Raw genomic sequence first — 14,031 nt, 5'->3', positions numbered from 1 at the left:
GTGTATGTAGGTCAGGGGTCACTGAGCTTACCAAGCCAATTTGAGTTCCAATAATTAGTTCTAAAAGTTTTGGAATCAATAAAATGACAACGGTGCCCAAATTTATGCACCTGCCTGATTTTGTTTGAACAATTATTGCACACTTTCTGTAAATCCAATAAACTTCATTTCACTTCTCAAATATCACTGTGTGTGTCTTCTATATGATATATTTAACTGACATTTTGTATCGTAACAACCAATGATTTATACAGGAAAATAATGACTATTAACAAGGTTGCCCAAAGTTTTGCATCCCACTGTATATCATTTACAACTTTCATTCACTTGATTGTAATTATTCTGTAACAATATAATTGTGCACAGAATGGCCAAACTATTCCAACTACCATAGTTTCTTTAGCGTTGTTAGAAGACATCGCAAATGGAAGAATTAGAACAGAGCGTGTATTTATAGATGATGATGACTGGCTTCTAAGTCAATTTCAATTGTGCTGAATTGGCACCGGCTTTACAAAGACAGACTTTGAGGAATCGTGTCCTACCTGCTCCTTTCCAAGTTCTGTCCACCCTCAGGATTTTACCCATAGGAATTTTTCATTGTAAACTTGCTTACTGATTATTTCACAATTATCACTGAGTCGCAACATGTTCGCTGTATGGGATGGTATTATCTGCTTGTCATCGAGATATATAAGATTTCCTTACACTGCAGTTGAACTGGCAAGCATTAAAGGGAAATTCGCAGCAACGTCTGTTTTACCAAATGTAATCAGAGCTGTCAACTGCACGCACATTGTTATTGCAACAGCGCTGGACAAGTTACACCAGCAAGGGATAAATCACCAAAAGAATGAGCTGGCGTTACATCAACTATAGCAGGAGAGCCTATGAAAGCAGCAACTCTGCACAATCGTGGGTGTTTTTTAAACTAGTGTGGCAAAAAGCAAGCATTTCTTTTAAGGACAGTGAGTTACCTCAACAAGCAATGCAAAGAACAGAGAATCTATCAGTTGTGGTGCTTGGTGCCAACGCTGCACTGTAAAGGTGCCTTCAGAGAATTAATTTGTTTAGTAAATAGAAAGCATTTCCACTCTATTAATGTGCTGCTCTATAGTCCATAGAAATTGTGTTGCATTGTGCAAGCATGTAACGTGCTGCATAATTTGGCACACGATTGTGGCTTGCCCATAACTGAACAGATGAGGTATAATGAAACTGACCCTGACCCACAAAATTATCAGCCAAATCGGATAGCATTATAGTTTCATTTGAGTGTAATTCGCAAAATGTAAAAACTGGTAATCAGATGCAGGAATTCAGTTTTTAACCAATTCTTTTAATGTGTGGTCAATATCACATAGTACATTCCTTATATTCCTTAGTTCATTGGCCACATCACTTATAGCATCCAATTTTGCATTTTGTGACTCCAGAACAGCGTCCATCAGCACACAGCTAGATGGCCGCCCAGCAGTTTCCAAGGCAGAGGTATGTGTTCAGCCAGAGCCAGATGTGCTAGGCACAGCAGTGCCATCACTGCTTGTGAGTCCACCCTTGGCATGGGGGTCAGCTTTTGTAATATTGTCAGAAACAGAATAAATAGACAGTGGGCTGTGACTTGCCTTTTCATGTCAACTTTGATATCTGACCATTTCTTTTTTTATTTCGGCCACTTTGCAACTTTCTGAACTTAAACTTTCAAGTGTCTTTGCCACACTGTGTCACTCCATCAATTTCCCTTTGTTGCCTATACCACTGCTTAAGCCAACAAGTAGTACTTTTTTCCTTGTCTCTACCTTGCATTCACTGAAATTCTTTTTTCCATGTACATATTCAAATATGTGAAATTCAGGGAGGTGTCGGGATGGGACTGTAGGCACGTACATGTGCATTAAAATTCACGTTGATTTGGAATTATAAAGGAAAAGTGTGTGGAACTTTTCTTACGTGCAGTTTTATGCATTTGAATTTTTTTGCACGTACACATATTTCTAGCTTTGTCCAAATGCGACGTTTCAGTGTGAATTCTACACACCGTGATATACATGAGGCCCTTGATCACTGCCAGATTTTGCAGATTATAACACACTATTGATTTAGTCATGGGAGCTAGCTTGCTAAATATTGAGAGTTTCAGTTATAAATTACAGATATCTCCCTTTTAAACATTTCTCAAATTGGAATGGAAAACATTCAGGAAATTTTGAGTTTTGGGTAAACTATACCTTTAAAATATTCACTGTTAACCGAAACACAGTGGTAGTGCAGTACTATTTGTTGTTAAATTCTTTACAAGTTATACATTTAGCATTTTCAACTCTCATTCATTCTCGTTAGTTTGTTCAGTTTGTTTGAAGATACCATTTATGTGACACTAAACAAAGACATGTTCCTTTCTTTCCATTTGAATTACAGGAGTACCTGGATCGTAGAAAGATGACAGAATTTGGAAGTCTTGCTTTGATTGATGATGGAACTGGAGATGGTGATGGAGTAGCAATTCCTCTCCCTGGTGTGAAAAAGGGTATGCTGTTTTGAGAATGTATTAGTAAAGACCAGATTCCAAAAAAGTTGGGACACTATACAAATTGTGAATAAAAACTGAATGCAATGATATGGAGGTGCCAACTTCTAATATTTTATTCAGAATAGAACATAAATCACGGAACAAAAGTTTAAACTGAGAAAATGTATCATTTTAAGGGAAAAATATGTTGATTCAGAATTTCATGGTGTCAACAAATCCCAAAAAAGTTGGGACAAGGCCATTTTCACCACTGTGTGGCATCTCCCCTTCTTCTTACAACACTCAACAGACGTCTGGGGACCGAGGAGACCAGTTTCTCAAGTTTAGAAATAGGAATGCTCTCCCATTCTTGTCTAATACAGGCCTCTAACTGTTCAGTTGTCTTGGGCCTTCTTTGTCGCACCTTCCTCTTTATGATGCGCCTAATGTTCTCTATAGGTGAAAGATCTGGACTGCAGACTGGCCATTTCAGTACCCGGATCCTTCTCCTATGCAGCCATGATGTTGTGCTTGATGCAGAATGTGGTCTGGCATTATCTTGTTGAAAAATGCAGGGTCTTCCCTGAAAGAGATGACGTCTTGATGGGAGCATATGTTGTTCTAGAACCTGAATATATTTTTCTGCATTGATGGTGCCTTTCCAGACATGCAAGCTGCCCATGCCTCACGCACTCATGCAACCCCATACCATCAGAGATGCAGGCTTCTGAACTGAGCGTTAATAACAACTTGGGTTGTCCTTGTCCTCTTTGGTCCGGATGACATGGCGTCCCAGATTTCCAAAAGAACTTCGAATCGTGACTCGTCTGACCACAGAACAGTCTTCCATTTTGCCACACTCCATTTTAAATGATCCATGGCCCAGTGACAACGTCTGAGCTTGTGGATCTTGCTTAGAAAAGGCTTCTTCTTTGCATTGTAGAGTTTCAGCTGGCAACGGCGGATGGCACGGTGGATTGTGTTCACTGACAATGGTTTCTGGAAGTATTCCTGAGCCCATTCTGTGATTTCCTTTACAGTACCATTCTTGTTTGTGGTGAAGTGTCGTTATGGTTTTACGGCCTTGACCCTTACGCACAGAGATTGTTCCAGATTCTCTGAATCTTCAGATGTGTAGTTATGCACAGTTGATGATGATAGATGCAAAGTCTTTGCAATTTTTCGCTGGGTAACACCTTTCTGATTTTGCTCCACTATCTTTCTGCGCAACATTGTGGGAATAGGTGATCCTCTACCCATCTTGGCTTCTGAGAGACACTGCCACTCTGAGAAGCTCTTTTTATACCCAATCATGTTGCCAATTGACCTAATTAGTGTTTATTGGTCTTCCAGCTCTTCGTTATGCTCAAATGTACTTTTTCCAGCCTCTTATTGCTATTTGTCCCAACTTTTCAAGGATTTGTTGACACCGTGAAATTTTGAATCAACATATTTTTCCTTTAAAATGATACATTTACTCGGATTAAACGTTTGATCTATGATCTACGTTCTATTACAAATAAAATATTGACATTTGCCATCTCCACATCATTGCATTCAGTTTTTATTCACAATTTTTTTAGTGTCCCAACTTTTTTGGAATCCGGTTTGTATTTCAAAGCAAATTATATGAAGATTTTGATATTATTTTATTGATTACATAAGACAATTATGAAAATGAGTAAATGTATTTGTATTGGTGCATTTAGCATCTGCAAATCAGTATGTAAACCATTATATTAATTCTGTTTAGGGGACATGAGTTCACGTCATTTCAAGCCAGAGATACGTGTTACATCTCTTCACTTTTCCCCTACAGGTAATTTATTTAATTACTTTATTAATGTGGATAACGTATTTTTTTTTTGTCAAGCTGTAAATTTATTATTTCTTCACATCAATTTGTTATATTAATTTGCTCATGCTGACATCAATCCATTGAGTTACTTTTTTTGCACCTTTTTAATTCATTTTCCTCTTCCACTTACCATATTTAACAGAATGTTTTTGAAAGAGTGATGAAATATGTGTTTTAGGTTTAGCTAAGTTGTGAATATTAGAGGTATCTTTCACGTTTGTAAATCTGTTAGGACATTTTTGATGGTTGAGCCTGGACTTAATCTTTATTAATTGTGTCTGCAACCAGCTCATTTTTCTTAACAATTCTTACAGGTTTTGTCATATTCCATAGTGTTAGCCGTTACTAGTGATATGATGATGTGTGTAGTTTTTGTTTCACAGGATGGGTGATCTGTTTTATTTGTCTGTAATATTTAGTAAAGATTAATAATAAATTAGTTTTATGCACAAAATTTGTATAAAACGTTTATGTAGTTATAATGGATTCATGATTAATATGAATATGGTTTTTAAATATGCGGGATGCACACTGTACGAAATTTTTAAAATTTTATTGTAACAAAAGTAATCACAACAATGTATATTAAAGAAAGTGTTTAATGTAATATCTTAATGGCATATCTCAGATGTTTTTGAGCTTGCTTAGTCTGAATTGTCTAGTGTGAGTAATTATTTTGAATTATGTTTAGCCTACTTTTTATGGAATCCTTAGGTTTTATGTATTGCTGTTTCTTTAGGTTTTACACCATTTATAACTACCTCCATTTGGCTTTTTGACCTGATCTTTTACTTACAGGCCGTAGCTGGGCTGCTACTACTACTGAAGGCCTACTGCTTTATTCTTTGGATAGTGAACTGGTCTTCGACCCCTTTGACCTAGATCTTGATGTAACGCCAACAAGTGTACGACAAATGCTCCAACAGTGTAAATATATATCTGCTATCATCTTAGCTTTTCGCTTGAATGAAAAAAAGCTTATTCAAGAAGTGATGGAAACTGTACCTTATAGTCAAAGTAAGAGCTAAAACATTTTTCTTCTTGTTTATTGGTTTTGTACTTCATTTATTTTATAAGCTAAGACATATAATTGAATACCATATATATGACTACCACTTTAGATTTTGCAAATGGAGGACATTATCCTTTCACAGTGCTCTTTTACTTCTCTAGCAGTGGGGCTATTCAGTTGCTGGTTATATGTGTGCCTCCAAAACTATTAGGGGTTTATGGGTGGCCTAACTATAAGTCATACAAATATGTGCACATTCAGTGACCTTATCATAATGATGGCAACACAAGAGAAAACGTTTTCCTGTGTATAGAGCATCCTTTGCTTACAATGGTTTTTACTTGAATGATTAGAATGCTTTAAGCAGCACTATAGCTACTGACGTGCCCCTCTTTCATAAAGGCTTACTCAGCCTTAAGTTTTAAGGACAGAATCCCTCCCAATGCAATTTGTCTGGATAGCACACATGCAACGTATAGCAAATATTTGATACCCAGAATTCCTGTGTTGCTCTACTCCCTTAAAATTTAAAAAAAAACAAACAAACAAATACTGCTATTTCTTGTCAGTGCAAGAAAAGTACTGTAATACAATAGGTTATATATGTTTTTTCTCTTTTCTAATGTCAAGGCAAATAATGATTTCTGATTTCAGTGGGCAACATGAGTGAACTTAGGAAAATAATCTGTGTATGAAATATTTCAGTCATGGACAAATAGGAAAGAGGCCAAAATAGCATATAGACTCCTTCTGTAAAGATGTACATGACTTCAAAATTGGAAAATCAGAGAAAGAAGCAGATTTATCTCTGTCCATTAATATGACACAGGAATACCTTTTATTCCACTCAACAGACTGTAGAGTTATTTAGCATTTATTAAGGACTTTGCATCTACTAGATTCTTACATTTTATCATGTCTTCCATTGGCTTACAGAATGCCATGCACTTGATCATGCATTTATAAAGAGTTATCTACCATTTAATTTATTGATTATCTGGTGTTTGAATATTTGTGTAGTATGATATTAAGTGTTGCAGACTACTTTTTCTGATATAGACAGTAAAGACATCCTTCTTATGTTTCATATGTATTTGCCTTAGGTTTAAATTGAACCTTTGTTTGTGACATGAATCCAGTACAGTTCCAATAGTTTGGTTTGTTTTATTCTTCTTGTTTGATTACAAATTATAACCGTGTCAAAAAAGCAGAACATTAGTCTTTAAAATGTTGGTGGAAAAATAAATATGCAGGACTATCTGCTGTTTTTTATGTTTTCTTATTTTGCTCATGCTTATTTTTGTCATATATTGCTTTAAGAGTTTACTTGAATTAAAGCATAGGCAGTAAGAATTTCCTTAACTTGTCTTCAGTGGTTGATGTATTCAGTTTGGGACACTTGCTTACTCACATATTAGCAAACAAAGAATATCCCTTAATTAATTTGTTTCTTTCCATGGTAATTAGAACTGCTGCCACATCAAAGAGGATCATGCTTGTACCATCTGAGATTGGTTGTAGAAAATAAAATATTTCCTCAGTCATGTTGCCATTCTTGCAGAGCAAGTTCTACAATTAATGAATTGCATGTTCACAAATATGTACAAGTTTAAAAAGCTTTTGACATTCACAAAGTACAGCATTCTTACTTTTGGACCATTTGTTTAATTAGCTTCATCCTGGTCAGCTGGCATCTAACTGGACACAGACAGCTGTGGGTATAGTGCAGAATCTTGTCCTGAGGAGGGTGTTAATTTCTAGAAAAGAGGCATCAAAAAATAACTACGTCCAAGTTTGCATATTTTATCAAGTATATCGGTGTTGCACTTCATTTAAACTTCAATTTATTTGTCTATTAATTTATTTTTTCATTTTTAAGATTAATCTGTTGTTTTTTTTTTTAAGTTGATGCCATTTGTGTAACTCTGCCAGAGCTATATGTAGAGAAGCTTTTAGATTTTGTGGCTACATCTTTAGAAACATCTCGCCATCTTCAGTTCTACCTTACTTGGGCACAGAGGCTTCTTACACAACATGGTCAAAAACTTAAAGGGAGGTGAGTGATACATTAACTAGCAGAAACTGTGTTTGGGTATCAAAGCCTTTATACCATCACTATGATTATATAACAGGTAAATAATTCATTTCCATTCAGTTTTTTTAAATACTTCGTTCAAGGTCAGAATTTGACCGTATAAAATTTTCAGATATCTAAAAGTTGAAATTAATTAATTATTTCCTTGAGAAATGTAAACAAGTAAGAATTTATCCAGAAATGTAAGATTTTCTCTTAATTGTGGTTTTTGATATATCAGTCAAAATGCATTGAGAAAACATTATTCCAAACCACAACATATTCTTGGGTTTTATCAATTGTACTTAAGCACAAACATGAAAAATGTACTCAGTGATACAGACAACTACAGAATTGTATACTTTTCATTAGTGTTCTCTGATCAAATTACTTGATTATTCAGTAAGCATTATGTGTGAATGTGTATGTATGTGTATATATATTGTGTGTGTGTGTGTGTGTGTGAGTGCATATAAATACACAGTATATGTATTTTATTGTTGAGTAAGACGTGGGACCTGGTGATTTCTAGAATCTTAAGAATATTCTAAAATAGCCCTTATAAGCTGTATTGATGTTTTATTACATTTATAATGGTGTAAAATCAACTTGGATGATGATGGAGACAAAAATGTGTTTTAAAAACAGTATGCTTGCAGAAAGTGGTTTTAGAGTTTTTTTTAGCTTTTCAATGAACTTTAATGCAATTTAGTGGAATCACATCTACACTTAAAGTGTCCAGTTGAAGATTTTTTACCAGGTAGATGAAGAGGTAAAACTTGGGAGGTTTTTATTTTTGGTGGAATCTAAAACTGTTGCATGCAGTCCCCTATAGTCCTTACATATCTTTGGCCCATTTAAGCAGTAATGCCATCAATGATTTGTCTGTTGTCCAATACTGTCCTCTGATTTATTTTTTTTTTTAATTTGTAATTCATTGTTAACTTCTGTTGATGAGTACATTCCATATTGAAATGTAAAATAATTCAATTTCAACATGATCAATCTTCATGCAAGTTCATTTTCAACTCTGTATACTAATCCTAAGTATTGTCATTTTCACCCAAGGAATTTTGTTATAGCCACTAGCGATTACCTATGGCCTATAAAGCATGACAACCCAAAACATATATATTAGTGAAGGTATTTTTTTCATAGATGAGAGTTTTCTTACTTGGGTTATTGACCTGTTTTTTTCAGGCACTTTGAAAGTCATCTGTTTTATAGTGAGGTGTTTTTTTCTGTCTGGAGATATGAGAAGGCATAGTTTTTTCAGGTTAGGCAAAGGCTACCTTCACATTACCAGGCTGAAGTGACTCAAATTTGATTGTTTGCTTTAATGTGAACCAAGTTTGATATTTTCAGAGCTATGTGGACACAGAAATACAATCTTTTCAGATGAGATTTGAGATTGTTGGTTCACTTCCTGGGTACTCCCTGCATGGAGAGTGTTTTGAATAGTGAGAAAAGCACTACGTATATAAATGTAAAGAATTATTATTATCATTACCAGATGTGTATCCCATTTGTAGCCATGCAACATGCATTAGAACAGCCAGGTCTGACTTAACATGTTTTTTGCCTATACAAATGTATCATTGTTGTCCTGAATTAATCTAACATGATCAGAAATAAAGTACTGTATGTTTACTGGTCTGTAATGTATCTTTTGTAATTAAACCTGGAAAAAAAATAATTTAAGGGAGGAATGTGGTGGAGAGCAGAAGGCGAGTATTTTCCTTTTATTTAGTATTCATATAAAAACAATAGCATTCATTAAGGCTTCATAGGGCTAGTGTGTGCTGTAAAATTGCACATGTTTTGATATACAAATGTATCTTGCCAAGAAGTAGATATAATAACACATATATGAAGGTTGAGTAAACAAAGAATCAGAGGGATTTATTTCCAGATACATCATAGTAATATTTTTTTTTTTTTTTTAATCCTTAAGGGCTGGCTCACTGTTACCGATGTTTAATTCTCTACAAAAGAGCATTCATCTTCATTTTGACAACCTCTCAAAGCTGTAAGTATAAATTCCACAATTGCAACAACAGAACTTTGTCTCTTGCAGTCTTTTTAAACTGCCAGATAAGTTGATCTCTTGTTTCTCATAATTTATATTGGTAATATATTGTGCCATATAACTTCGAACAGTAATTACATTCACTTTAATTTCAGTTTGCTAGTTACACCTTTTTGACGCAAATGTTTGGTGGGACTGTACATCCTTATTGATAAATTTAATGGGAAAAATTACATTCAGTTTATTTATTTATTGCCTTTAGACATCATCAGTGAATGGCTTTCTTAAACAAAAACTCCTGAAGCTAACTTGCTAATTGTACAGATTACCTAAACAGTCTTGGGTTTTAGTATACAGTTAGTGTGAATAAGGAGATTTACTGATATAGCAAGGAGAACAACAGTGCAGTTCATATTTTCTTCCACCTCTAGAGGAAACTTTTTTTTTCTTGCGGTCATTCTCTGCTCCCTGTGAAGATGATCTTATAGAGTAGTATAGAAATGTAATACAGCTTCCATTGTAATTATGAAAATTGTAACAATCTATACTAATAAAAGGCAAAGCCCTCACTCACTCATCACTAATTCTCCAACTTCCCGTGAAGGTAGAAGGCTGAAATTTGGCAGGCTCATTCCTTACAGCTTACTTTAAAAAGTCAAGGCAGGTTTCATTTCGAAATTCTATGCGTAATGGTCATAACTGGAACCTATTTTTCTCCATATACTGTAATGGACTTCAGCTCGATGGCCGTGGGGGCGGAGTTGCGTGTCACATCATCACTCCTCTCATGTAATCACGTGAACTGACTGTGAAAGCAGTACGTAGAAAACAAGGAAGAGCTCCAAAGAGCTCTTTGTAACAGAGTTAAAATTGCTGTAGCGAGAAACTTTTAAGTGCCGGGTCTTAGCTAACATTAAATAAAGCCGTGGACATCGCAACATCACACAAGAGAGCAGCTCACGTAAACTGACTGAACGCAGTACGAGTGATCACTTCCATGCATTAAACCTGTTCAAAAAACGCATTACACAATTGACAAGGTAGGAAAAGAATATGCTCCGAGCTGAGCTCCACAGGTAACGCTTTCTTGCGGAAGCAACTTCGTCACGCTGCCACCAAATACTCACAGAAAAATCCACAAGTTAATACACATGCTGTCTCTAGAGTTTCTCCACACTCAAAGTATTCCTCGAATCCCCGTTATACCCTCTGATCTCCCATTTCAATTCAAATGCTTCCAATTTCCAGTAAGGCTCTGCTTCGCGATGACAAGTAATAAGTCTCAGGGACAGATCCTACAAAAGGTTGCCATTGATTTCAGGCAAGATTGCTTTTCTCCTGGACAACTATACGTTGCATTCTCAAGAGTGAGCTTGCGCATCTTCGTCATATTACAACCAGAGTGCTGAACTGACAACATGCTACATAAAGAGAACTGTAACAATCGTAATAAATGAACAATAAAACAGCGGAGAACCCATGGATTAAATAAAAAGGCAGCTTCCTTGGCGAAGCAAGTATAAAGGATGGCCTTATATGTCGTTCGTTTATAAAACAGCGGAGAAGCTGTGTAAAGTCTGCTTCACAAAAAACCAGCGGAGCGCCTTATATGAGCAGGCAGTCAGCTAAAGAAGGGAATCAATAAATATCTATAATCGTAATAAATGAACAAAAAATAGCGTACAAGCCGCGGATTAAATAAAGGAAATGGGTACTTGAACAGTAAAGTAAGTCTCAAATAGCTACACAATAACTATAACAATCGTAATAAACGAACAATAAAACAGTACAGAACCGCGAAGCAAGGAGAAACGACAGCCTCATATGGCGTTCGTTTATAAAGCAGCGGAGAAGCTGTGTGGAGGCAACTACACAAAAAAAACAGCAGAGTGCCACACTCTGAATGTATTCCTCGCATCACTGTTATACCCTCTGATCTCCCATTTCAATTCAAATGCCTCCAATTTCCAGTAAGGCTCTGCTTTGCAATGACAATTAATAAGTCTCAGGGACAGACCCTACAAAAGGTTGCCATTGATTTGAGGCAACATTGCTTTTCTCCTGGACAACTATACGTTGCATTCTCAAGAGTAAGCTCAGTGCATACTGTAGCTTGGCCATATGACATATATATATGACAGCAACACTCATAGCAGTGACAAAACAATTACATTGACAATCATGTTACGTTATTTTTAAAATGTTTCCTTCTCTTTTTCATAACTTCTTTAACACACTACACACACAGGTATTTTGCTAGTTACTAATAAATTTTAACTGTTGGTATATATTGTATCCTATTAGTATATTTACATTTTCTTGCAAAACAATTGCTTGAAAAGATTAGAGAACCCTTTGGAATTATCTGGATTTCTCCACTAATTACTCATAACTACTAACAATAATATATAAACACAGTCTGCATAAACTAGTAACACACAAACAATTGGATTACTTCTTGTCAAAGGTATAAACATTCATAGTCAAGCTGGAAAAAGTATGTGAACTCCTATGTGTATTTGCTGTTTTTGTAGCAATAACTTCCAACCAGATGTTTCTTAAAAGCTGCTTGTCAGACTTATGCCACTGTTAGGATGATTTATATACTGTTCCTCCTTACAAAGCAGTTTCAGTTCAGTGATATTTCTGGGATACATTGTGTAAACTCCCCTCTTTTGCTCATGCCACAACATTTCAGTTGGGTTGAGGTCTGGACTTCAAGGGTAGTTTTGGAGTTATGAAGAGTTAAAATAGTAATAATATTAACAGTTTAATACAGAATAGTAAAGAAACAGTTTCAGTTGAAAGTTTTAAAGAGTTTTCAAAATATATAAATTAATACATTCTAAATTGTTTTACCAGAAACCTGCTCAGTTGTTTTTGTTATGGTACCAGTGCTGGATAAGGCAGTGGGTGCAGACTGCATGCAATGAATGTCAAATAAAATGACCACTTTATTCAATATAAACCTTGTAGTAATTTGCAAAAGGTACAAAAGCTTTACCAATGTGCGTTATATGTATCATTTGTTCATGTAGAAAAATGTTTTAACTTTAGACTAATTTAAAACATTATTGCTTAAAGGACAGAGATTGACATTTTTAATATCTTACTGTCATGAAGAGGGGAATCACAGTGTGACTGGTGTCTATTAGTTTTCTTAGCTTTCCTACTTAGTACTTATAGGAATGTTTTTAAATGTGCAGGTTACCAATTAAGATGACAGTGAATGAAGTGTGTATTTCTATGTGTTTAAAATTGCAGTCAAGGGGATGATTTATCAAATAAGATTTACTGATGCTGCTCAAGCCAAAGTAAATATTAAAAAATAAGCTAAGTCAGTAGTGTTTAGAACACAACAACATTTTTTAAACATCGCTGATGTTTAGCTCTTCAGCTTTTCATTGGAAATTGGAATAAACTATTTTGGAAAATTAATGCATGAACTCAACATGCACTGATGTTTCACTCGATTAGCAAAGAACCTAACCAAATTTATGATTGTGGAACTGCTTTCTAAATTAATAAAGAGTTAGATTACATTCCTTGTAAAGTAGAGGAAATTAAAAAGCAAAATTAAGTTTTGATTTAAAAAAAAATGCAGTTTATACTTTAGTTGAGCTCACTTAGGGTAGTATCTAACAACACATTTATTGTATTGAATAGTGAAATCATTCTAAATTCTAATAAAAAAAATATTTTAATACTGACAATTTTAGATTTTTAGCAATTTCTAAAGTTTAAAGCTGTTGATGGTTAGGACAGTGAAAATTAATTTTTTCATTACAAATGTATCCTTTTTTTTGCTTGCAGAAATAAATGATTGTTTCATACTGCATGTGTTTAGTTTGTACACAGAATACACAGAAAGCAGTAAAATGTATTTGTATTTGATGTATACATTAAAGCAGAAAGTTGCAAAGCCTTTGATTGTTTCTGCTCTGTTTAATTTAGTTTTACTTTCTTGTTGCTTACCTACAATCTAATCTAAGACTTTTGCAATTTATTTTTATATAAATGTATATACATTTTTTTTTTGCAGCTGTGATTGGAGTCGTTATAATATTAAATATGCTGAAGCTATGTCAAAACACAGAGGTATAAAAAGACCAGCAGAAGACCAAATGTCTGAAGATGAAAACTCTGAGGAAATGGACAGTGATCATTCAGTGGAGATGTAAAACCAAGACCATCTGGGAGAGATTGATTTGGAATGCTCTTACTCCAGGCGGTTATATCTATTTTCACCACTTGATTAATTAAAAGACATTGTATTTATCTACTGCGACTCATCCAATCCAAATTGTTCTGGTGGCAATTGCTTTTTATGTGACAAATTAATTTTATGTATATTTCAAGGCATAATGTAAAAAAAAAAAAAAGTTTTTTTATACCTTTATGCAATCATTAAATGGAAAAAATAATGCATTGCTTCTTGAATTATATTAATTTGAACAGTTATTTAGATTTGACAATTGTATATATGATTAATCTGTATTTTCAGATGGCTGGTCAGTGTTTCTCCAGCATACATTTTTAATGGTTTTAA

General features: G+C 34.7%; 1 protein-coding gene across 1 annotated transcript in view; it reads left to right on the top strand.

The window, feature by feature from the left end:
* Positions 1 to 13,775, top strand: part of pwp2h (PWP2 small subunit processome component) — a 79,761-nt gene extending 65,986 nt beyond the window's left edge. The window contains exons 16-21 of the mRNA XM_039744029.1: positions 2,419 to 2,527; positions 4,263 to 4,328; positions 5,166 to 5,384; positions 7,285 to 7,435; positions 9,408 to 9,482; positions 13,525 to 13,775. Of these exons, the coding sequence (XP_039599963.1) occupies positions 2,419 to 2,527; positions 4,263 to 4,328; positions 5,166 to 5,384; positions 7,285 to 7,435; positions 9,408 to 9,482; positions 13,525 to 13,663 (759 nt within the window). The 3' untranslated portion in view covers positions 13,664 to 13,775. The remainder of the gene's footprint in view (positions 1 to 2,418; positions 2,528 to 4,262; positions 4,329 to 5,165; positions 5,385 to 7,284; positions 7,436 to 9,407; positions 9,483 to 13,524) is intronic.
* Positions 13,776 to 14,031: the final 256 nt, after the last annotated feature.

Source organism: Polypterus senegalus, chromosome 2 (genome assembly GCF_016835505.1).
Source record: "Polypterus senegalus isolate Bchr_013 chromosome 2, ASM1683550v1, whole genome shotgun sequence".
NCBI lineage: Eukaryota > Metazoa > Chordata > Cladistia > Polypteriformes > Polypteridae > Polypterus > Polypterus senegalus.
Note: the sequence above shows the minus strand (reverse complement) of the source record. Positions and strands in the feature narration are given on the sequence as shown.